The sequence below is a fragment of the Micromys minutus genome, assembly GCF_963924665.1.
Source record: "Micromys minutus genome assembly, chromosome: 13".
In the NCBI taxonomy this organism is placed as follows: domain Eukaryota; kingdom Metazoa; phylum Chordata; class Mammalia; order Rodentia; family Muridae; genus Micromys; species Micromys minutus.
The window spans coordinates 16861411-16888265 of record NC_137982.1 but is presented as its reverse complement, the minus strand read 5'-3'; the positions used below and the strand labels follow the sequence as shown (position 1 = coordinate 16888265).

The window sequence follows — 26855 nt, the reverse complement described above, 5'->3', positions numbered from 1 at the left end:
AGCGTTGCTTGCAGTTCAGTTATTAAAGCATTCTTCCAAGGTTAGTTTTAAAATCTCACCTCACATTAAAAGTTCTTTATGAGACTAATGACATGGAGTACTGTATATCTCAGAAGAGTTTCTTAGGAAAGGTCAGCGGACTGGTTCACTGTTGCATCTTCAGAGTTTGCTCCTTGCAAAGGTCCTTTTGATGACCTGTATGTATGATTGGCATTTGGTGACAAGATGAGATATGAAGTGTTCTTAGCCAGGATTGATCCCAGTCAACTGCCACAGAAAAGTAATTTGGTTTGTTCTTCTCTATGTGTCACGCATAGGTGGATCTCCGTATGAGCGTATAATAAATAGCTAGTGACAGGGAAATTTCTCAGTGCTTAGAAAAGATTGTGCACTTGCTACATGCTCTCTAGATGTGTCATTGAATAAAGATGAGATTGTGATGGTGTTAATATTAAATAAACGGAGAACCAATGCCATGGATGTAACTAAAAAATAAAAATCACATATTTGGCAATTTTGCTCTATTATACAGGACTGTCTATAATTTTAGAGTGGTACTGGCCTCAGGGTGGCTTAAGCAATTTGGTCTTAATTCCTTGGATATGTCATCCCACCTTTCAGGAAAACATGAAACGTTAGAAGGACTGTATGTAAGCTAGGGAGAAACATCTGCAAATAAACTCTCTTTTCTACAAGCTGTGCTGCCTGAAGCTTTGTCTTGTGGAAATGCTAGTATCTGCCCATATGTCTGAAATCCTGAGTCGGTTTCATTATACAGCATTATTTCTGTTACATATGTTATATGCACCACCATGACTTTGGAAATTAAATTCAATAAGCTAGAATGAATGATTTCCAGTAAAATTTCTGTTTCCCAAATGATGCAACATAGTTTTTTGTTTCCATCTAAAAGCTGTTCAAGAGTAGAAGAGCACAAGGCATAATAACTACTCATGAATATTTTTATTGCTTCTTTTTTGTTTTTTGGGTTTTGTTGTTGGTTGGAACACATCATCATTGTCATAGTTTAGCGCATTTTTTAAGATGTCTATATTTTAATCAACAACAAATTTGCAAGTCGAATAAGGAAGAAGATGAGTTGATCGTAGGATCTAATGTTATCACACCTTTGATTTACTCATAGTTGAGGGAAACTATTTCCCATGACAAGAAAGCACATTCTTCATTAGCATTCAAAATTCTTTCTTCCTGCAATTAATCTGGGGGCTTTTTCTGATGAGTCAATATGATGCATTTTTAAACTATAGATCCAATAATAAATACATTTTTATCAATAGTATGCTAGCTACAGCTTTGTTTATATTTTTAAGATATTATGCTTGTATTATAGGTGACAAATCATTAAGAAATCCTCAAATTAGGGAATTTAATAAATTATACTGAGGTCAATAGTTGTCTATTTTGAATATTAGGAAAAATTTATGAATAATGACAAAAAGTGGAATATTTAAGTTTGTAAAAATGACAAGTGACTGAGAGATAAGAAGTTTATTGGCATAATGATCCATCATAAAGAATGCTTAATGTTCTCCCCATCTGGCAAAAGAATGCTATTATGTCTACCCTAAGCACCTAGGAAATTTTCTAGTCACACATTCTTGATCACTATATAAGGTTTCAAATTGAAGAATTGCATGTAACCCTGATCAAAGTAGTTGCTTCCTCCTTTGATGACAGAACCACTACCATGCTACTGGGCTTATCTTAGAAGGAGTCAGAACTGTGATTTACAGGGTTCACAGCTGGACATGAGTGATGATTACTGTTTCTCATCAGTAACACCTTTCTACACTCCGAAAGCCAGGTAGTGGGGACTTAGCTACTTGGTCAGTACATATTAGATTTCTCCATTTTCTTTAATCATGTATGTATGCTGGATTCAGCAATAGGGTGGATAGGAGCATTGACAATAGCCACTGATGTTTAAGAGTCTATATGATACCACTTTTTTAGCATTTCCAAAAAAAGCTAAACCTAATCCATTCCTGGCATTGGGAATTTAATTGCTAGCATGTGGTGTCTAGTTGGCACATCATTGTCTTGTTACAAGGCCAAGTGTTTTATATTTCAGAAAGCATCTACAGTAGTAGGTTTCATTATGACTTATTTTCAAACATTTTAATGTCTTTTATCAGTTTTCATACCCCTTCCTCCACCCTGTTCTCCTTATTCTCTATTTAATACACCCCATTCCATTGTACCCCATTTCCATTTGTAACACTGTTTCAATTTCCTGTCACTAGTAATACCTCCATGGTCTTTTTTTTTAATTTCCTGTCCTCTATGATTATTCCAAATGAAATACACATATCTGAAGATCCAAAACTAACATGCACAAATTAAAGAAAGCATGCAACTTTGGCTCTCTGGTTCTGGATCACCTCTCTTAGAATAAATGTCTCCAGTTCCTTTTATTTTCTTAAGAAATATAATAGTTTCTAAAATACTTTTCTCACACCTGGATAACATTGCATTGCATAAAAGTACATTATTTTCATTGTTCTCTTCTCAGCTACTGGGAATCTAAGCTCTTTCCATTTTGGATATGGAAACGTGTTGTGGAAACGAAAAACTCTTGTTCACAGAGTAATAATGAACAGGGATTATCAGTAATAGAAGCTAGAAGTCCTTCAGTTATATGACTCATCTATAGTGTATTCCTTTCATGAAGTAGAACTACTTCCAAAGTTTTGAGGACCTGCCACACTGATTTCCACATTGACTACAGCAGTCTGTACTCATTCTAGATGTAAATACAGCATCCCTTTTCCCTGATTTTTTGCAAGTATTTATCATCATTTGCTCTATGTATCCTATGTCTTATGACTGGGGAAAGATCAAATCTTAAATCTGAATTGATGTAATTTACCTGTGTCTACAGATGACAAATATTCTTTAATGGTTCCTAGCTCTTTGGATTTATTTTCTTTTCTGTTTCTTTTTTTTTCTTTTTGGTTTGGTTTTGTTTTTTATTTTTGTCATTGCTGTTTTTGTTTTGGTTCTTTGTATAGTCTGAATGATCACTGTCTATCAGATGTTTATCTGGCACAGAGGTTTTCTCATGCTGCAGACTGTCTATTCTCTTGAGTGACACTGACCTTTTCTGTGTGAAGTTCTTCAGTTTCATGAAGCTACACTTGTTAACTGGTGACATAAATGCATTTTACTGAGATCCTGTTCAGAAAGTCTTTTTCTATGCCAATAATTTCAAATACATTTCCTACTTACACCTCTATCACAGTAAGAGTATCAGATATTCACCAGACACTTGCTCCACTTAAGGTTTGGGTCAGGGGAGCGATAGGGATCTTGTTGCATCCTTCTACAAGCAGCTGTTCAGTTTGAATACAAGTATTTGTTAAACATGCAGTCTTTTTTTCCAATGACTCCAAGGATTTTTTTCCAAGGATTGGTCTCTTTCTCAATAAGTGGGTTTTGTTTGTTTGTTTGTTTTGTTTTTGTTTAGTTGTTTAGGTTTGCTTTTTTGTACATATTGTTTTTGAGACTGGAGTAATGGATTATTGCTTAAGAGCACTTGTTGCATTTACAGAAATCTGGGAAAGCCAGATTTGTTTCTCACAACTTATGTTACCTAATAACCCTCTATTACTCCAGTTCCTGAGAACTGATAGCCTCATAGGGCCTCCTTAGGCAGTATACTCACAGAGTACACACACACACACACACACACACACACACACACACACACACACACACATATATATATATAAGCACACAGACATGGAAATGAATAAATCGTTTTAAAAATCAGGTGGCTGTTCATATACGAGCTTATATGTGAGTCTTGCTCCATTTAGCAATGTGCTTTTAGGCCTATCCTGTATTGTTTCTTTTTTTTTCATTGTTGTTTCCATGCCTCGGCCATATAATATGGAATCAGGTACAGTGGTACTTCCTACAATTGTTAGATTGTTCTGGATTGATTTATGTATACAAGGTCTTTTGTGTTTAAGAAGAAATTTAAGAATATAATTCCAATTTTGATGAGAAATCTTATTGGAACTTTGAGAAAATTTCCTTGAATTGGTAAATAGTTTTGATAACTGGCCTTATTATTATTATTATTATTATTATCATCATCATCATTATTGTTGTTTTTATATGAGTGCTACCAATCTCTGAGCATCTAATATCTTTCTGTTTTCTGATTATCTTCCTCCAATTTATTCTTCAGGGTATTAAAATTCTCATCGTACCTGTCTTCCTTTCGGTACCCTGATTAAGTTTAATCTAGTGCATACTTTTGAGACTATTGTAAATGAAATTTTTCTTGATTTCTTTTTCTCTAAGTATTTTAGTTTTATATAGGAAGGCTACCAATTTTTATACATTGATTTTGTATTTGAAAATATTGATGAATAAGCCATTAGATGAAAGGGACTTCCGGTTGAATCCTTAGGGCTTTTTACTCACAGAAGCCTTTTACATCAACCCTCATCAAATATGCTTATGTTTGCAGCAGATGGCAATTAACACAGAAAAGTACAACTCCCAAATAATACAGAATAAAAGACTATGAAAATCTCAGCCCTAAACTATTTGTCTGTATCACACCCTCTTCTTTAAGACTCAGAGATTGTTGTAGAAGAGGGGTCAAAAAAATTAAGACATGAAGTCAATAAATAACTACAAAAACCAGTGATTTAGGATACACAGGAAAAGTGGCACATATGAACTTACAATGTAACAGTGACATCATGCACAAGACCTGTGCAAGTTTAAGTTAGATATAACCTAGCATTGAGGAGGACATGAGCAGAAATTCTTATCACAGCATCATGAGCTGAAGAGACACTGAAAATTTACAGCCTCTGGAAAATGGAAAAACAATTTTCTCAAAGAGTTTGGTTTCTGCTACAACAACCATTCTCAAGTAATTGCACATATAAGAGTATATGTGTAACACAAATTGCACATGCTGGGCTTGAATAAAAGAGAACACTAAATTTGGTGGGTAGGGACAGGAGACATTTCTTGAAGGAGTTTGGATGAGATACCAAATATAGTCAAAATACATTGTGCCATATTCTCAAAAAAGTGAATAAAAATAGAGAAAAACGGTAAGTTATGAAATAAATGAGGCTCAAATGCAATATTTAAATGCTTTATTTATTTTGTCTTCATTAAAAATTTTAAATTATACAATTACTTGAATCCTTAGGAGAATAAAACATTAAGGCTTGAAAAGTAGAATAACTGTATTTTTATCTAAGAAGAAAAAAAATTTTCTCAGACAGTCTTCAAGGCATAGCTTGTATAAATGGCAATCAACAGACTTTGGAAAAAATCTAGAGTAATAATATCAGTTAGAGAATGGCCCTATGGCATTTCTCTCTCTGCTCTATCCTGGGCTGGGATGATTAATATGGTATTCTTTCTAGTTATCTGCCTGCAATCTTTTCAGTTTTTAAAGGAGGAAATCTGTTGTAATGCTTTTATTTCCAAATGCGTAAAAGATTTTTTTTCTAGCAATAAGAACCACAAAGTCCTGATTTTGATGGTGTCTTTCATAAAATAGAATGCTGCACCAGTTAATAGCTAAATTGCACCTAAATGGTATTCTAAGGTTTGGGACAGAATACTATTAAGTTACTGAAAATATGTCTAGAAGTTTGTTTGGTACAGTAGTTAAGCCTTACTGTACTCCATCTGTCTCTGTAATAGTCAAGTAGAAAATTGTGATCCTAAATTTTGGTTGTATGTTTACATCTGTAGGAGGTCCTGTCAGAAACCCTGAAAGAGTTTAAATGGCCTTTTCCCCTCTCTTCTAGATAATGAGTTTCACGTACCTTCTTCCTCCTCCTTACTCCGATATGATGATCTGATTTTGCATATCTTTGTGAATGTGCAAGGAATAAAAATAAAACTTTCTCAGTCCGAACTCATTAATCATAGATTTGTGTAAACCCAGCAGTCATACATAATGTTTTGCCTCATAGTTCTGTTTATTGAAATCACTAATATCCTCTTATTTGTTTTGCAGTATTATTTTTATTAGCTTACAAAGGCACAGATTTCCATGTGTCATTTTCTAACATACTTTGTTGTGGTTATTTATGGCCACCCCTGCTCCAGTCTTTGACTGCAGTACACGTTCATGCCTAGTACACCATTCCTGCTTGTTGTGTCATTGTTTACACTGCCCTCCTTTAAGCTTTGCTTACTTCCATGAAGCCTACTTTCCTGGTAGTTATTATCCACTCTGCTGTCACATAGATATACATTTGTAAAAGTTAATAGCCAGGACCCACATATGACAGAGAATATGTTACTTGTATTTCTGAGGTTGAGTTGCTATTACTGGAGAAGTTGAAGTTCTCCCATCTTATCAATAAAATAATTGAATGAGAGTCTGAGAAGGGAGTGAAAAGTCACTTCTATCAGAATCACTTGCATAGGTAGGAGCCTCAGTAGAGAAAATGCCTCCATAAGATTGGGCTGTAGGCAGTCTGTAGGGCATTTTCTTTATCAGCAATTGGTATGGGAAGATCCAGCACATTGTGGTGGTGCCAAGCTTGAGCTGGTAGCTATAGATTCTATAAGATTCAATATTGTAAATACAGAGTATTCACAATTGTGATTCAGAAATTCCTGCATACCATAATGTTATAGAAAACTATTACTGGCTGTATGTATGATTAATTACATTGAGCTCAATAATGCAAAAGAATTTTTAATAAAGTAACCAAAGCATGTGCACACACACACACACACACACCAGCAATCTTAGTAAGCCACAGAAAGGAAGACAGTAAGGAAGACACTTCTTTGGTCTCTGCATCAGCTTCTACTCTAGGTATCAGTACTAATTGAGTTTCTGTAATGATTTCTTTCATCATAGGCAGTGACATGGAAGTATAAGCCAAAGAAATCCTTCCCTGTCTAACTTGTCTTTTGGTGATGGTGTTTCAGCACAGGAATAGAAACCTTGAATAAAGCCATAGGAATCACCATCTGTTCAATATTGTCCTCTTGAATATGTTTGCCAGCTACATCCATTTTTTTGTATATTTCAAAATTATATCTTTCTTTATAGCTAAATAACTTTCAATTGCATGTACACAGAAATACATGTACATACATATGTATACCATGCCCCTCACACAAAGACACACTCATTGGTTTTTGAGTACCCAGGTTAGTTTCATTTCCTTGCAGTTATAAAAAACGCCATCAGCAATTTGAGTGCAAGTATCTTTGTCAAAGAACGAGGACGTCTTTAGATATTTACTCAGGATTGGTATAGGTGTTTTTCAGCTTTTGAGAGTCAGTTAGCAGCACTGATATTTATAATAGACTCTTTGGTTTTCAATCACACCATTTGTGGATAGAGGTTTTTCTTTCCTTATAGCGGCTTTAGCATATGATACTAAAAGCTATTTGAGGACAGTAAATGGTGGAAAACTTTCTATGCTACCAGTTTATCACACAATTCCTGATGCTACTTCCAGGAAGCTACACCTCTCAAAGGTTCCATAACACCCTTCAAATAGTCCCACCGAGCGTCTAAGTCTATAAACAGCTGAGTCAGGAGGAATCATGACTCAGGGAAATGAGTTTATCGTTTAAACCACCATAGGAATGAAAAGACTTTGGACTCGGTTAGAGCCAGGACTGTGAGAACTCTAGACTCTGTGGGGGACTTTAATACTTTTGTATTGATACATTTCATCATTTATTTTTATTTTGACTTATGTACATATGTGTGTAATTTCACACAATTACTATTGTGAAAATGTCTGTACAGCCAGATGTAGTCTAAAACCTTCAGTGCAATTTCTATCAAAATTCTAATGGCATTCTTCAGAGAACTAAAGAAAAAAATCCAAAAATTGGTAGAAAATCCTAAAAGATCAGAAACAGCCCAAGAAGTATAAATTTAGCCAGAGATACCATAGTACTAAACTCAGGCTGCATTTCGGATTACAGAGACTTGATAACAAAGACAGCAGGATATTGGCACATAAACACACATAAAAACTAATGAAACAGAACAGAAGGCCCGCAGGTAAACCCAGACAAGTATGGACACCAGGTGTTTGACAACGGTGTAAAAATTTAAGCTGGAAACAGATAGCACTCTCAATTAAAAAGACCAGAAAATTTGAATATCCAACTTCAGAAAAATAAAATTAGATACATATATCTTTTCCCTACACAAAGTCAATTTAAGTTTGATTGAAGATCTTAATCTTAGACAAGAAACACTAAAACTGATAAAAAGAAACAAGGAAAGAAAAACATTAAGCTTGAGGCACAGCAATGAACTTACTAGTACTTTAGTCTGTCCTAGATCTTTCCAATTAATGTTCTCTAAAGATAAGTGGAAAACAATTTTTGCCATGTTTTTCTCCATGTCATGTGCAAATTGCTTTTCCAATAATAAGAATAATACTGAAGAGTATAGTCATTCTCCACTGTTTTGAACCTATTTTTATGAATATCTCAATATTATTAAGCTCAATATCTATTATTATATGTGGTTTGTATTTTTTTAAACAATTGTTGTTCTTTAGTCTCCTTTGAATACTCTCTCAATCATACCACACCACCTTTAATTGGAATTTCATTCTAAACTTCTAAGTTTCCCTCCAGTTTCTTTTCTAAACTCTTATCTTTTTTACAGCATTTGCTTTTGTTTTTTTTTTTTGGGGGGGGGGTATTGTTTGTTGTTTTTTCTATCACAGCTTTTCCTTCCTCGCTTGGCTTTCGAGGACATCTCATTCTCTGACTTAGATATTAAACCACTTCCTTCTTTCTGACTTCTAAAGATATACATGAAACCAGATACTAACCCCAGAAAGCACTGAACACCCCAGAAACAACTCACAGACTGTGTGAAGTTCAAGAAAAAAAAAGAATATATTTTAATTAAAATAGAACTGTATCATATCCCCCTTTCCTCCCTACAGCCAGTCCCAGTTTCTCTCCTATCCCCTCAAATTAATAACCTCTTTTCCTATATTATTGTTACATATATACATATGTGTATGTATATGTACCCACAAACACTTAATTACAACTTATAAAAATGTATTCATATATTTTTATGCAAAAATGCTTAAAAATTTGTACATTTATCTTTGTTTTTAAAACTAAAGTTTAAAAAATGAAATCAGAGGTTTCTGTGATATTATTTTGACTGCTCCACCCTTGATTAAACATAATATTATGTTGTATGCTCAATATTTTTTTATATTAAAATGATCAGATTCCATAACCTCTTTTATAATATTACATCGCAACACTCTGATTTCAGTACTGCCATCTTGGCTAATGCTACCTTCTTTTACCCCATTTTTAAAGTTAAAACAGTGGGCGCACATTTGATTACGTTCCTCCTCCCAAAGGCTCAATTCCATCTTCTGTTGTTGTTGATTCTAAGAAGTCTTCTTCCTTACACTTATGTTTTTTATACATTTATGTGAGTTTTCGCTGCGTGAAATTTTTAAGGACTATATGTTTAGTGTCTGCCTTGCCTACAGTATCAGTTTGTTTTCTGTAGCTGTGGTATAATTCAATGACCAAGAAAACCTGAGAAGCAAGAATTTGTTTGAGTTTACATTTCTAAGGGAATACTATCCCCTCTGCTGTGAAGAACTAGTTAAACTGGTTTGGTTCCTGGTGGGGCAAATGCCTGCTGCACCCACCCTAGAGATCTCTAGTTTTGCTGACAAAAGAAATATACACATCTACATTATTTATATGCAGAGGAACTGGAGGAAGTGAGAAGGATTGTAACCCCACAGGAAGAACATCAGTTGGCCAAAATACAAAGTGCTCCCAGGGATTAGACTACCAACCAAGGAGTGCACATGGAGGGATCCATGGCTCCAGTGAATCAGAGTATGACCTTCTCTGACATCAAGGGGAGACAAAGCACTTGGTCTTGTGGAGGTTTGATGCCCCAGCATGAGGAGATGCTGGAGGGGTGGGTTGAGAAATGGTGGAAGGGGGAGCATCCTCACAGAGGCAAAGGGGAAGGAAAGGTAGGTTGTGGAATATGGACCTTGTGGAGAGATATTATGAAGTGGGATATCACTTACAATATAAATGAATAGAATAATTAATAAAAATTGAAAGAAAATTATATACATATATATATATATATACATTCCTCTATTAGCATCTTTTAAAATCTATATTTCATTTCTGCTATCTCAGACCTAATCCTGTGTAGGTCTGGTAGGTCTTTAAATTTCATCTTTCTGCTTCCCCATCAGTGACTCTCCTCTTCTCTTCTATCTCTCAGACACTTGCCTAGGCAATCTAAAAGTCCTGTTTTGTCATTTTATCCAGCCATTGGCTGTATGGCAATTCTTTATGATCCATCGAAGCCAGCTGGGAGTAGGGGTCCTCATGTCTGAAAGCATGGCTTTGGGATTCAAAATAAAATATAGTATTAAACCAATTCCCAGCAGCTCACAATTTCTCTCTAATTTTTTTTAAAGTCTCTTTTCTTAGATATGAATTGAACATAGCCACAATCATTTTGTAAATTAAAGGTATGCTACATAATTAACATCTAGCTGATCTTTTTGTCATTTAATGTATTCTATTATTTATTCTGATTTAAGAGGTTATAATTTTATACTTGAATTATGTTTTGACTTTTACTTGCATTACCATCTGAAAACTATCTTTTCTATATGATCTTTCTCAATGTTAAGCAATTTGGGTTTAATTATGAGAATATAAGTAGTCTTCAACCCCATCAGAAATCTTAAAAGAGATTATTATCTGAATTTATAGGAAGCATAAAGTGTAGCTTCCAAAACATAAACAATTTGTAGAGACAGCTGACTACCTGGACAGTTCCCCATTCCTCAAAATGTTGGAACATTAGTCTTCAGTCTTCTGGCCCAGAACCATCTGACAGAGGATGAAAGGAAGCAGGAATTATGAATATTAGTTTATTCTCTCTTGGCCTAGCTAGACTGTTGACTATCCTGCATTGTGTGCAATTTCTGGGACAATAATTTTTTTGTCTGTAGATGAATATGGTAATTTTGTCCAGTGGTGATTTTGCCATGACTGGAGCAACTCCATATGGAGGTTTTGATGCTCAATTTATTCTTGGAACCAAAAACAGAGTACTGTCAGGAACAGACTCAACCTGCATTGGGATAAAAATATGCTCTATGAAGAAGCAAGGAAAATTATGGGAACCTTCATACATATTATCACCTTCACCCACTATCTAACCATCCTACTGGGCAATAAGATGCAGAAGTGGATTCCCCCATACCAAGGCTACAAAGAGTTTTAGGCCCCCAAGTTTCTTCACCTTTGCTTTACGCTTTGGCCACTTGGACATCCCTTCTACTGTGACCTACCTAGATAAGAATTATTGCCCACAGGGCTCAGAACCTGTGATCCTCCTGCATACCATCTTCTTCAACACCTGGAGGCTGGTGAAAGATGGAGGAATTGATCCTCTGGATTGAGGCCTGCTTGGCAAGAAGGTCAAGTTGATGCATCAGAACAAAGTTATGACAGAGGAGCTTTGAAAAAAGCTGTTCCAGGCCACTCACACCATCCACAGCTTCAACCTGGCTTCCATCAACATGCAGCAGTGCAGAGACTATGGATAACCTGGGTATAACGCATGGAGCACTTTCTGTGGCCTCTCAACCAAGGACACTAGAGGAACTAAATGCTGTCTTGGATATAAGGTGCTGGCCAAGAATCTTCTGAAACTCTACTGAATCTCCAGTAACATTGATATCTGGCTAGGGGCTATTGCTGAATCCCTGGTCCACGGGAGTTGGGTAGGGCCTCTCTTGATCTGTCTCCTGGGCCAGCTGTTCCAGCGAATACAAGATGGAGACATGTTCCTGTGGGAGAACCCTGGGGTATTCGCAGCGAAGCAACTGGAGTCTCTACAAAAGATGCCCTTCTCCTACCTGGTCTGTGACAACACTGGCATCTATAAGGTCCCACTGAACCCATTTCAGCCCAACACCTACCCCCTTGGCTTTGTGGACTGCTCTTCAATTGATAAGTTGGACCTCTCACCCTGTGCCTCAGTAAAGAAGTAGGAATCTGCTCACCACTGATTCCTACATTGCACGAGTCCGGTGTCCAAGATGCCATTTCAAACAATTCCAGTGACCTACACCTTTCAAGTTAGACACCAAGACCAAAGGCTGTCTCAGTCTTTTCAGCCCCTCGATTCAGCTGCCATCACCCTCACCACAAGCTCAGCCTCTGGAAATCATCCTCTCTGATAAGACTTAGGCTTCTTAAGATGTCCTTCCAGTTTGTCAGACCTCACCTATCCTCTCCCTGAATGAGCATTGGCTGAGGCTGTGACCTCTAACCTTTACATTTCTAATCATCCTCCCAGACTAGGTCATAAGCATCCTAAATCAGAGAATTCTGCCTGGCTTGTGGAGTTTAGCGTGGTGTTCAACACATGAAGTGCTCAATAAACATCTGGGTGTCTCATCATTAAAAAAAAATAAAAGGGAAGGCTTAGGACTTGACTGGAGTTCTAAAAGGATCCAACTGAAAGTTTGGATGAAACAAGGTCATCTGGATTCATCAGTTATTCCTGAAGCTGTTTTAGAGGCAATTCTCTGGAAACAGCTTCAGGGGATAGGGTGCTGTAATAGCAGGTTATTTCAGGGTCCTAAGGATGAATTTTTCCAAAGCTTTACATTTTGTAATAAATCTCATAACCAAAATTTTATTATTTTTATTATTATGCACTGAGAAAAGTGCACAGATCAGTTAAGAATAAACATTTTCTCCTTGTTTTTAGCAGGTGAAAGACAACTGTCTTTCTTGAGTTAATTTGATCAATAACCAATTTTAATAAATCTTCATTTGTGCCATATAAAGGAGGGCATGAAGAATCTTAAGGATTCCATAACCCATAAGATTTATTGTCTAATTTTAGCTAAAGTTTTGGCTACAGATATTTTTATATCTAAGCCTGTTAATTGAGCCGTTCTCATGTCAAGGAATCATTATATCAAGTTAGAAACAATATCCAACATCCCTCCAAATAAACTAAAAGTATTTACTCAAAGCACAAAAATATAGGCAACTAGCAGTCATAGTTGCAGAGGCAAGTGTGCTGAGAGATCACATTCTCAATAGCAAGCAAGAAGCAGAGTAAAGAGGAAGAAGACGACTCAGCGTTGTCAAAGCCTCTCTCTGTATTCTCCAGCCAGATGGCAGATCCTCACTAAATTGTGCTATCAACCAGAAACTAAATGTTCACATATCCATGCTTTAGTGAACCATTCTTTTTGATAGAATGTTCCTCTACACAGTCACCATGCACTCTTGGTCTTGTTTAATACAGAACATATTTAGTCTAACTTTACAAGTTCTACAGTTCTTTAACATTCTCAAAAGTTTATATACCCAAAGTCTCTTTTGAGAATCAAGAAAATCCCTTAATTGTGACCCAACCCCTTATAAAATAAAATAAAATAAAATAAAATAAAATAAAATAAAATTACATTCTACCAACATATGTCAGAGAATATGCATTTCTTTTAAAAGAGAAAATGAGAGCACAATGAAGAAATACTAGATCAAAGCTAAATCAAACCCCAGCAAGTTGTGTAGTTAGGTGTTTTTATCAAGGGACTTTGTGTCTCTGCCTCTTCAGCTTTGCTGTCTGCAACACACACCTCTCTTGTGGGTTGGTGTCACTCCCATGGCAGAAGTGTCACAAATCTAGCATAACTAACATCTTGGAATCTTCACTGTAAACTAGTTTTACTTGCATAGCTTCATGTTATGGACTTTCTATGTTTCTTGCCTTCTCAGGACCATGGCAAAGGAATGTCCTTGCCACATATTGGCTGGCTGCATGGATTCTGTAATGAAGGAGACAGAATCCAGGACCCAGGCTCCCTTGAATCACATCAACAACAGTTTTTAAATTCTGTAATTTTCTAGAAGCTCAAAGTCCTTAGGCTCTCATTCACAATTTGGAAGCTTATCAAACTGAGGTCTTTCCCTGATTGAACCATTCCCTTTGTTCTATAGAAGAGCAAGAGGTCTCTCCTTAATGACGGTAATCTCTTTAGCAATTATAGCCTTAGTTGCAGCACATGCTTTGACTGCAACATTAAGCTTCCTAGTTCTCTGTTTCTCTCTGAACTGAACTGTACATTTTGTATTTTTATCTAACATACTTGATTTTTGTGATAGACATCCAGAAAGGAAATTGTTAAAGAAATATGGCATATATTCACCTCTATACTGTCTTAAATTTTTTGGCAAAAAAATTAAAAATAAAAATAAAATAGTCCACTACTTTAAATTTCTACCCAGGCCAGTTCTTATGACAAGAACATATATTTTTTTTTTTTTTGACAAAAAACCATATGAATGAATTGTTACACCACAGCTTTCTTCTTTTTGAAATTTCTTGAACAAGTTTGCATTACTGTCAAAACTGTAGTCTTCTGGAATGGGCAATTATATGATGCTTAGAGCATTTAAACTGATTTTAAGTATAAAAGTAAAAGACTTTCACATTCCAAAAAGCAAGCATAAAGCAAACACACACAAACACACACACACACACCCCACACATACATAAATAAAACCACAGTCAGTATCTTCACAACAGGAGCCACTGTTTTGGTAGCAAATTTTCTACTAGTTACTTTCATTTGTTGTGATAAGATACCATGACCAAAGTAACTTAGAAAGAGAAAGGTTTATTTGGTTCCAGAGAGACAAGTCTACCATGATAGTCAGACATTATAGGGAGTAAAGACCAGGAGAGTGACAAGGGTAGAAGACTCAGAGGTCACATTTTTAACAACAAGCAAGAAACAGAAATAGCATACTGGAGATAAGACGAGACTGTGAGTTCTTAAAGCCATCTTCAGTGATATACTTCTGGGAAGGCTACAGTTCCTCCATAATTGTGCCACTGACTTGGAACCAGGCTTTGGAGTTACTCAAACTTAGAAAAAACATTTCCTTTTCCCAGTAAAATGTATGCTCTAAAAATAATTAAGTTGTTAGTTTTATTTATTTTTGCATATTTAGAATAATTAACATGTTCCATAAATATTACCTGAACAAGTAAATCAGCAAATGCTGATGTAGTGTTTTCTTTCTATTTGGCCAAATTATGTGTGATCATTTTGAAAACATATTTTGGAAATATTTTATGAATAGGAGGTATGAAAAAGGCATTTTAAGATAAGAAAAATATATATTACACTTTAAACTCAACTATTTGCACAGACTGACCATAAATAGAAAGGTGAATGAGAGATTCTAAAGTACTCATTGGCCATCTTCCAGTAATTTAAATGAGCTAGCCATTCCTACATGCCCTGCTTCTTGTTATATTCACTTTATAACCTAAAACTTAAATTAATTATTTCAAGATATAATACTTACTATGACATCAATTATTTATAAGTTGAATTTTTTTCTCATTGCCTTGGTTATTGTCAGGCTGAAAATTTTCATCAGACATATTTAATTTATTATTTTGAATTTGAAAATTCAAAAAGTATATCTTGGAAAACACTAAAAAATCCAAACTAAAAAAAAAAAAGATCCTTGACATTGGTTTATTGAAAGTGATGTATCATAAAGTATTTTTAGATAATAAGTAACAGTCTCAGCTGTCTCTGAAAAGAAGAAATTTTCTTCAAAAATTAATTAAGGGTTACATTTTTTTTCTGAAATTTATAAATACAAACTATACACTCTGCATAGTGTAACTGGTATGTATGATTTCAGGGCTACCACCTAGTATTGGATGAGCAACTGGGGGGGGCCTCCTTAGGTAACAACATTTCTCCCACCCATAGTATTGCTTGTTTGTTTGTTTTTTCTTAAACAAAAATCTCCTTTCTTCAGTTTTACCAATGAATGATAGGATACTAGATGAATAATGAATGCCTACTAGCTCAGAGAGTCAGAGAAAACAGAAAACCCACCATCTTCTTCAGCCAACATCCCAAAAGAATCCCCTCTCTCACATTCTGCCAAAAGAACCTTCTTCAAATTGAATGTATGTCTTCTGTTTGTCCAGTGAGTCTATCAGTCCTCCTAACTTCTTATTACTCCGTATAATTTTTACTTATGTTCACTTCACTTCCGGTCAAATGGTTGATTGCTCTACCTCTTGACTGAAAGCTCTTGGACTAAAGATGGTACTCCTGAGCCACATCACAACTAGAAATAGTTTTTCTAGAAAATATCAGGTTTGTTTTAAATGGCAATGTTAATGAGAAATCATGGGTATAGATTATCTGAACTTCATTGGAGACCCAGGTATACAGTATTCTGTTCTTACTGTTCTTGTGATCTATGCCCCCTTCCTCTGCAATCCCTGATTGTAGGAACTGGGTTTGTAGGAATAGGACACACTATCCTTTTAGGCATTTTAATCAGTTACAGTTTTCTCTAATCTTCTTAGTCTGTTATAAAGATGAGAGGTGAGATCTTTAACTATCTGTACATGTAATGAGAAATATTTAGAACACAGTTGTCATTATAGTTAAATTATTAAGAATAAATTTAGGTTATGATGATTTGGTAAAATGCTAGTTTTCAGTTTTATTCTAAGAAATGTGACTCACCAATCTTGAGTAACTGGTTAGGTTCTATTACCAGGCATGTTTTTTTTTTTTCTTATTGAGTGGTACCTATATTCAATTAGAGTTGTTAATTTCTACCAAGATAAGCATTTCTCTATTAAACCTTTAGTGATATATTCTCATACTGTTATTGTCATAGTTAATAGACATCCTATGTGGGAAGGACTATTGGTTGTTATCATCCTTTAGAAGCTTGAATAGAAACTTCTAGTACCATTGGAGGGAGGCTTTCAGAGCCCACTCAGATCCACTGGACCCTGTGTCAAAGTCCATGTCATTTTCGCAATGAAAACTTACCTTCCAAATCCAGGAGGCAACTGAGAACAATGGGTTGAAATGATTTTGGAGTCTCTAGATTAAACATAAGCAACTTAAAATGGAGCTTCACATGTTTCATATTTGCTATTTTGTTGCATGGTCTATTTTCCTTGGAGGGAAAATTGCTAGACCATATGGAAATTTTCATTAAAACAATGAATGAATGAATATGTAGACTTATATGCAGTTTAGGCGGTTTTATGTAAATAGATAGTAATGTGACTCATAATTTTTTATAGTTATTTCACTCTTTTTGCTCCTTCACATTCTGTATTTTTATTCTTTACTAAATTAAAGCCCTGTTCACATGTTTCAATTTTCTTATTCACATACATTTGTACTCTGCTATCCCAGTCTTTATTACTCTTCTCCCAAACCCTAAGCTGATTTTTTGCTTTCCTATTCGTAACTTCAGTTTTTCATGAATCTATATATGTTTTACTGTAATATATTTATATATATATGTATATATACATTCATATATGTATAGTTGACCATATATATACATACATGTAAATACATATATAATTATATGTGGATTATATATTCATAATATATACAAACATACTTATGTATATATGTATATATCATTATTATACCTTTATCTTAAAGTCCTTTACATTTTAGTCATTCTAGCATTGTTCTTTTGGGATTCTATGTGAAATTTTTAGGATTTATTTCACTGTGAAAAGTGAGAACTGAACATTGATTGATATTTCATTGACTCTGTATGTGACTTTTGATAGACTAAATATATTAATGATATGGTACAAATCTATAAACATTCAATGTCTCTTCATTTTTTAGGGTTTGCTATCGCATCCTTCAGAATTTTTAAATCTTCATTGTTGACTCGAAAAATTACTAAAAAGTTCATTTTGTGTTAGCAATTATCTTCTGGACATTGGTCTTACCACTAAATGTAATTGTTTTAAAAGTGAGACTGCATTGGTCAGGACTAATTCTGTCCTTGCAAATGGATCTGTCTCTTAGAGATAGTTTCTTGTTTGGGGATGAAAAACTGTGTTCACTTCCTGCTTATAGTGCTAGGCCTCTGTCTGGTTGTCTGCCTTGCAAATGTGTAGGCTTTGTACATATTTCATCAGTCTGTGAGTTTCTCTGTGCGTTATCCCTGTTGTATCTGAAGACAGTCTGTTTTTGATGTCTTCCTTCATCACTGCTTCTTTAATAGTTCCAGATCCTTTACTACATAGTTTCCAAAACTCTGAGAAGAGAGATTTCATAAAGACATTTTATTTACCAATAAGTGATTCAAAGTCCTTCCCTTTTTGCATATTATCTGCTTTCGGGACTCCATGTTAGTTCTCAACTACTATATGCAAAAACACCTCTGGTGATAATTAAGTGATTCATATATCTTATTTTCTTGCTACATTCCTTTAGCAGAACAATGGTATTTAATTTTTTTCCTTAAACCTATGTCCTATCTATCTAGGATCTTAGGCAACTGAGCTGTGTTAGGTAGGCATGGGTCATATTTATAAAGGGACAACATTTATGGCATTATTGTACCATCATTAGGGTCACTACTACAAATGACATGTGGTGCTGGTTCTTACCTTCTTCCTTTGGTACAATGTACTGTACCTTCATTCCAGTTCTCAGAACACCTGTCATAGGAGTAAAGACTCTATTTTGGTGGAGTTTTACTAGTGTGATGCTTTGAATATGCTTTGCACAGGGAGGGGCTCTAATTTAAAGATTTGGCCCTATTGAAGTAGGTGTGTCACTGTGGGGATTGGCTTTAAGACGTTCATCCTCGATGACTGGAAGTGAGTCTTCCACTAGCAGCCTACAGATGAAGATGGAGAACTCTTCTCATCTCTGCCTGCACCATGCCTGCCTGGATATTGCCATGTTCCTGCCTTGATGTTAATGAACTTAACCTCTGAACCTGTAAGCCAGTCCCAATTAAATGTCCTTTATAAAGATTGCCTAGATCATGGTGTCTGTTCCTAACAGTAATACCCTAAGACAACTGGGTACCTCAATCTATTTTGGCAGCCATGGTCTTTTAGGACTTGCAGTACACTGCTCATGGATTTTTTGAATTTCAAATTTTCCACTAAAAAATAAGCTGTTATTTTGATAGATTATTCTTTGTGTTTGACTGGTCATTTTTCTCTTTCAGCTTTTGGGGCTTCTTCCTTGTTCTATAGACTTAGAATTTTAACCTTGATATGCCAAGGAAAGTGATTTTTTTTGTGATCTTAGTATGTGCTTATATGCATAGGTATATATATCTTATCTTGGTTTGAGAAAGCTTTTTCTTTGATCTTTCGAAGATACGGTCTATGACATTGAACTTGAATTTTTTCTCATCTATGACTATAATTCAAAGATTTAATTTTTTTTCATTTTTTTCATTTTCTTTTTGCATACTTCTCCAAGATCCTCCAGTTTATTGTTGAGTCCTAATATCATATCATCTGCTTAGTTCAGTCTTACTTGAAATATTTTCCCTTGACTTTTCTAGTTCAGTTATTGGGCTTTTCAATTCCATATTTCTTTGCGACTGAGTTCTCTTCAGTGTCCCTATGTACTAAATTTCAGTTTTGAATCCTGGATTGCCTTTGCCATTTCCATTTCCATCAGCTTTACATTTGTGTTTTCTTAGACATCACATGGTATCTAAAGGTTTTCCTACTGGAAACAGACACCATAATTAAGGCAAACCTTAAAAATTACAGCATTGAATTGGGGCTGGCATACTGGTTTAGAGGTTAAGTCCAACCTCTTCAAGGCAGGAACATGCTCAACATCCAGGCAGGCATGGTGCATGCAGAGCTTAGAAGAGTTCTCCATCTTCATTTGAAGGGTGCTATTTGAAGACTCATTTCTAGGCAGCTAGGATGAGGTCCTGAAGCCCATGCCCACAGTGACACACCTACTCCAATAGGGCCATACCTCCTAATAGTGCCAGTTTGTGGATCAAGCATATACAAACCATCACATTTGGGTATTCATTTTCTTAAACTTCATTGACCTATGTCTTTATGCCTTTTGAAATTTTCTTACATTTATTGATAAATTTATAATTGTTCATTTAAAATCTGAGACTTGTCATTTGTAAAGATCAGTATTTCTCAAATTGTGGATCATGACTCCATTCACAAGAATTGCCTGGGACTATCAAAAAACAGAGATATTTAGCATATGTTTTATAATGATAGAAAAAAATTATAATTATTAAGTAAAAACAAAGATAATCTTATAGTTGGCAGACACCACAACATGAGGAACTAATTGAAGAGTCACAGCATTCAGAAGCTTGAGAACCATTGGTCTGGGTAATTCTCATTAGCAAACATTTTAACAGCACCAGTTAGAATTTGGTGGAGAATGTGCACCTAATTATTTTAATCAAATTTATAATCTTGTCTACCATCTGTTTCTAAAATGCCCACATGAACTGTGGTTACATCTATCATATTATTGACATTGTTAGAATCATTACAATATTAAGCATCACTAAGCAAGCTGTTTTGTTTGACAGACCTAAGTCTACACCTGATACAACACTTCCTCCTTTCATTCTTATTACCTAACTTCAGAGTTAAAAATTCAATTAAAATTTCAATAGTTCATATATGTTCAATATTTTCTGAATTTACTTTACATTCTATAAATGAAATATGATCAATATTATTAGTTACGTAATATGCAGAGTTTAGTATAAAGAAGCATCCTGAAAGTGTTCTTCTGTTAATTTCTGTGGGTTCTCTGATGTTTAGGTTTCTCTGATGATCAGTTCTCTATATACTGCAGATGCTGCATGTAACTCTTTCTGCTGTCTACAATGGAACAAAGGTCTCTCTGACTTAATTGCTTTTCAATTTATTCCATAAAATAGGTGTTAGTGTGTGTGTGTGTGTGTGTGTGCGTGTGTTGAGAGAGAGGAGAATGAAACATATATTGATATAAATGTATATATACATATATATCATGCTCCTAATGTATAAGAAGCATTCAGAACATCAAATGCAGAGAAAGATCACACAAAACAATCTTTGTTCAGCATTTTATAGTTTTATATAATCCTAAATATAAATATGGAAGAAGTATTGAAAGCTCCAATAGAAAATTACATATATAAATAATATGTCTGTGTGTGTGTGACATTTTGATTTTTCCTTACTATCTTATATGGATTATAGTGGATCACTTGAAAAATACATGCAATACCAGTAATTTTGGAGGTGGAATGTATATTTATTAATTTCTCTGTATTGTACTAGCACATGGCTATCCTGCATCATAGTCTTCACTTTGTTTCTTTAAAACACAGTTTCGTTCACTTTCTAACCTATATAGAATTATCACTTGCTTCCCACTGTATCTCTAATTAAAACTGTCTATCATTCTAACATTCAATATGCCATACTACTTTCTTAATTTTATTTTTTTATTTGAATCCAGTTTTTGTACACTGGCTGTATAATCTTAGGTTACGCAACCTCTGAACACTTTCATTTCCTAATATGCATTGTATGGATAATATTAGACCTTAACTAATAGTCATGAATATTTACCTTGCTAAAAAAGAGGTACATGTATTTCTTTCCTGACTCCTGAAATATCCTCCCAAGTGTCAGCTTTCTGTCTATCACTGTGAAGTTCTTCAGGATGTCAGTCATGTTTTGCCTTCAGGAAACTAAAAAGACTGCAGTCACTTTCTCTCCAGTGTATGGTTCTCACTTACCTGCTCTTTTCTTGCAGTCATTTCTTCTAAAATAAGTCCTTTTACTTTATTTGTGTATATCAAGACCTTGTATTTTAGTTAACCCTAAAATAAAAGGAATTGCCATCAATATTTAGGTGTTTTAAAACCCAGTTTAAAAAAAAAAGAGGTATCCACAATTTTGCAACTATATCCCTAGAAATATTTTGACTGATTATTTTACTTATTTACATTTCAAGTGTTGTCCCCTTTCCAAGTCTCCCTCCCAAAGTCCCCCTCCCCTCCCCTTGGACCTTAAGAGTGTACCATACCCACCCAGCGATTTTTGAATCCCCACTCTAGAATCACTCTTTGCTGGGGCAATGAGCCTCGACCAAGTGCCACCCTTCCCACTAGAAATTTAATGTGAAAAGAAGCAACCTTCATTAAAAAAGGTTAGATACTTGAAGAAATACCTTAATATGTTTAACAGTTTCAATCTTTCATGAAGGCATATGGTTGGACTACATCGTATACCTAATATCTGTAAACATTAAATACATTAGTTAACTCAACAAAGGATATTTACACAGAGATCTATTCAGCATAATTACAATATAAAAATAAAATGTTGTAAAATAAGTTACACCACAGATAACTAATATGATGATTCTTAGCCCAATATATACTTACATTGAATATTCTTTATTTAGTTTATGTTTTTTCATTTTATAAATAATATATTTTAAACTATTAGTAGGATACTATACTATGATACTACTATAAGGATATATACTACTTCACTATTATTATAAACCATACTGTGTATTATACTATACTAAGTATATATTATTCATATCCAAATTATAATTTATTTTACTAAGAAATGAAATGAGAGGGAAGAGGAGATTAATGTGGCCATTATATTTTAGAAAAAAAAAAGAGCTATCACCATATGTTTTAATTTTTGTGGGCCAGAGGCAGTGCTAGGAGTCAAACTGACCGCATTAACCATGCTTTCAAAGTGCTCTACCAGTGAGTCATGTTACCAGCCCAACTCCATTTATTTTCACTTGTGTGACACTAATCTCCTGAATGTGTTTGACAGCCCAATGGAGGGGATTATTGAGTTTGCCTTCCTTCTCTAAGCTGGAGTGTTGGCCACTGCTTTCTGGAGATTCGATTTCTTCTGTGTGGAAGGTTAATATTTATTACATCTAACTAAACTTTGATTTGGTTATCTCTGTGATGAAATTCATATGAAGTGTTTTTCTATTGCTCCTTCAAGAAAACTTTCAATTGACTATAGGATGACACAGAGTAATGGCATCAGATTATTCTTGGAAGCAGTTCATCTTTATTAGTGGAGCCGTGCAGTTAGCTGTGAAGACCAGAGAGAGTGCAAGTGGACTTACATACTACTCTCTACAAATCAGAGCTGATTCATGGCATTAAGTCATCCTGATTTCTATCTTTAGATTTCAATGATATTCAGTATTTCTGTATTTGAAGGGCTTTATACATTACACTAGATATTAGATTTTCATGTCTAAAGAAAATAGTTACTAGCCAGCAGAATATATAAATGTTATTTAATGTATTTCATAATTAAATTGTAAGTATTCTTCCTGCAGTATGGCATTTGTGATTTCTAAGGATAACCTGTTTCAAACACTGTCAGTTTATTCATCATTTAACTTACCTGTTGGTGTTTTCTGTTACCTTGGAGGAAGGACTTAAAATTTGTGACATGCATTTTTAATTAAAATAATCACCTGATTATTTAAAAGTCAGCTACCAAAGTATAAATATTTTGTCAAACAAGTTTTCCTATGTTGACAAATCTCAGAAGTGTCTCGGCATCTTTTTCACATTTCTTGCTAGCTAAGAAGTGCCTGTCACAATTTACAATTTGCTTAAATGGTTGCAGCAAAGAAGCTTTCATCAGAAGCTTGTCTTAAGCTAGAGGAAAATTCTATAAGTTCATTTCTGATGTCACATGGAGACAATAAGCACTGACATTGCTGTCAGCTTATCTTTGTAAATCTGATAACAAGGACATTTAAGACTCTCTAAACTGAGAAATCTATAATCTCTCTGGTTTCAAATCTCCCAAGGTCACTTAGCAAAGGATCAATCCAAAAGTATTACAGAAAGACCAAGTGTGAATTCTGAATGTAGAGGGCAAGTGTAGCATAGTCTCACTGTAGATTTAAGAGATTTTCAGAAAAGCCCAATGACTATCAGGGCTCATATGGGTTCTTCTGACATTGGTACACTAAGCAGAGATGCTGTACCACTTATCTGAGCTTCGTGAATGACCATTTTATTGTAGAAATCATCTTTGCACTTCACTACTACCTATCCATTGGCTTATGCTCAACCCTTCTGTGTATGCAATTTTGGGCTAGTATACTAGCTGCTTTTATGTATCAACTTGACACAAGCTGGAGCTATCACTGAGAAAGGAGCCTCCTTGAAAAAAGGCATCCATGAGATACAGATGTAAGGCGTTTTCTCAACTAATAATCAACTGTGAGAGGGTCCATTGTGAGTGGTGCTATTCCAGGGCTGGTAGTCCTGGATTCTATATGAAATCAAGCTGAGCAAGCCAGGGAAAGCAAACCAGTAAGTAACATCTCTCCATGGCCTCTGTATCAGCTCCTGCTTTCTGACATTCTTGAGTTCCAACCTTGATATCCTTTGGTGATGAACAGCAATATGGAAGTGTAAGTTGAATAAATCATTTCCTCTACAATTTGCTCCTTGGTCATGATATTTGTTCAGAAACATAACCCTGAATAAGAAAAATTGGTACCAGCAGAGTAGGGTATTCCTGAGACAATCTAACCTTGTTTTGGATAAGATTTTTTTAAAGGGCATTAAAACATTGGGCTAGAAGAGCCACTGGGTATTAAGAGCTTTGTGTGGTTTTTGGTAGAAGCTAGAAAGGTAATGTTACAAACAATGCAAATAACGGAGACCTGGCATGGGAAATTTCAGAGGGAAGATTTAAGTCTCTTATTGGAGCCATTGTTTTTTTGATTCTGAAGATTCTGTGGTTTTGGTTCACTGGGACTGAAGCATCACTTTTGATTAGCAAGATGCTATAACTACTAAAGTGAAGTCTTTGCATTACTAGGACTACTGATGCTGCCTAACTGTAACAAAGAAATTAACAATGATTAAGTGGAGACCAGCATCACTAAGGTCAAATCCCCCAGAAAGTGTTTTCTGAGAACACAAAGAAGCTGTATTCCAAAGGCAGCCATGTTGTATCTCAGTTTAGCAGACAGACTTGGTTATGTATAAGAGTCAATCAAATGGTACTTGTTAGTAGCTGATGCTTGGTACTGTGAGAGGCCAGGAGAAGCCATTGGTAAAGGAATAGCCTCAGTGGCAGTTGAAGGCCCAGGACTGAAGGGGTCATGCAGAGATGTTGAGGCTTAGCACCATATAAAAGGGCCTATGAGGGGTACTTGTGAAAGCACAATACAGTTGCATCAGAAGAGAGCAGTGTTTTAGAGATGCCAGTCCCATGAGATGACCACCAAGAACAGCATCAGCAGTGGAATTCAGATAGCTGGAGCCTAGGAGACAAGATGTATGCTATAACAGCTGGAGAAGAGACTCAAGCCCTTAGAGGAGCCCAAAGAGAGTGTATGGATGCCAGGTATTGGACAGTTTGGATTTGATTTTCTTTGTATTGTGACTCTGCCCTGATATTTACCTTTCTTGAAGTAATAATTTACTTTAGTGGAGCCCATAATTAAGAGACTTTGAATTTTAAACCAACTGAATTTCAAAAAAGATTGGATATTATAAACGGAATAAAAAATTATTAATCATTACATTCATTTACATTATAAATGATATCCCACTTCCAGTTTACTACCTCCACCAACCCTCCATCCCATGATATCCCAATTTTCAGTTGCTCCTCTATCAGCCTCCCCCCCCCCCCGTTTTACATCCACCCTAGGCCCTGGACTCTTTGCCTGTATGAGAGTATCCTGTACGAAACCCATAATCTTCTTTCCCACCACTTGCTCAAGCATCCTACTATGCTAGGATATCAAGCCTCCCCTAGATCAAGGGCCTTCTCTTCTGTTGTTGTCAGGCAAGGCCATAGTTATTTAGATCTTGGGGCTGAATAATGTGATGTATTTCCGTGTAAGTTAATAAGGAGTTAGTTGTACAGGCTAGTTTGTATCAACTTGACACTAGCTAGAGTTATCGCTGAGAAATGAGCTTCCCTTAAGGAAATGCCTGCATGAAACCCAGCTGTAAGGCATTTTCTTAATCAGTGATTAAGAGTGGGAGGACCCATTGTGGGTGGTGCCATCCCTGGGCTGGTAGTTCTGGGTTCATTAAGAAAGCAAGCTGAACAAGCCAGGGGAGGAAAGCCAGTAAGTGACATCCCTCCATGGCCCCTGTATCAGTTCCTGCTTCCTGACCTGCTTGAGTTGCAGTCCTAAATTTCTTTTGTGGTAACAGTAATCTGGAAGTATAAGCTGTATAATCCTTTTCCTTCCTAACTTGTTTCTTGGTCATGATGTTTTTGTGCAGAAATAGAAACCCTGAATAAGACACCTAATTTTATAATGTCATGGCCATGTTCTTGTTTTCTTTGCTATGTTTTTTTGATTTTATTATGCCAAGCTTAAGAGTCTTTACAAATATAAAACTATGCCTATGGCTATACTGAGGTAATTTTCTTTAATTTTTAAAATTTTTTCTCTCATATAATATATTCCACTCTGATTGCATATTTCCCTCCTTCCATTCGTCCATGTCCTCCCCTACATTTCTTCTCCACTAGATCTATTTCTCTTAAAAAATAATAACCTCAGTTGGGGATCTCACTGGTCAGGCCTCTATCTCATATTGGCCCAGAGCCACAGTGAGATCAGGCACACTTCCATAAGAGCTGGAAACCTGCCTGAAAAAAACAGAGCACCCAAAGGAGATGCAGGAGTGCTCTCCCCACTGAGCCCACAGGTGAGCCCACTTTTTCTCTCCACTAATTGTCTGTGAAGGACCTCCAGATATTCTCATGTTATTCGTATTTCACTACAACTTGGGTTTGTGCCATTCAGGCCTCCATCTGCACCCAGAGCTAGAGCCAGCCCATTGCCATTGGAATTCACTTCCTGCCCATACACTGCTGAACACCCAGGACTAATCTTCCTCTGATGCCTGAAGCTCACAGGTGC

At 35.6% G+C, this 26855-nt stretch overlaps 2 protein-coding genes across 2 annotated transcripts in view; both read left to right on the top strand.

Moving 5' to 3' along the window:
- Positions 1–26855, top strand: part of LRP1B (LDL receptor related protein 1B) — a gene marked incomplete at both ends in the record, with an annotated part of 1929155 nt that overhangs the window by 841334 nt on the left and 1060966 nt on the right. The gene's annotated exons all lie outside the window — the stretch shown is intronic.
- On the top strand, positions 11177–12083 carry LPO (lactoperoxidase; the record flags this gene model as incomplete). The annotated part of the gene is given in 8 exon segments (XM_080927339.1): positions 11177–11296; positions 11301–11486; positions 11490–11549; positions 11553–11633; positions 11637–11671; positions 11673–11716; positions 11719–11747; positions 11751–12083. Coding segments are annotated over 8 exon segments (888 nt in total).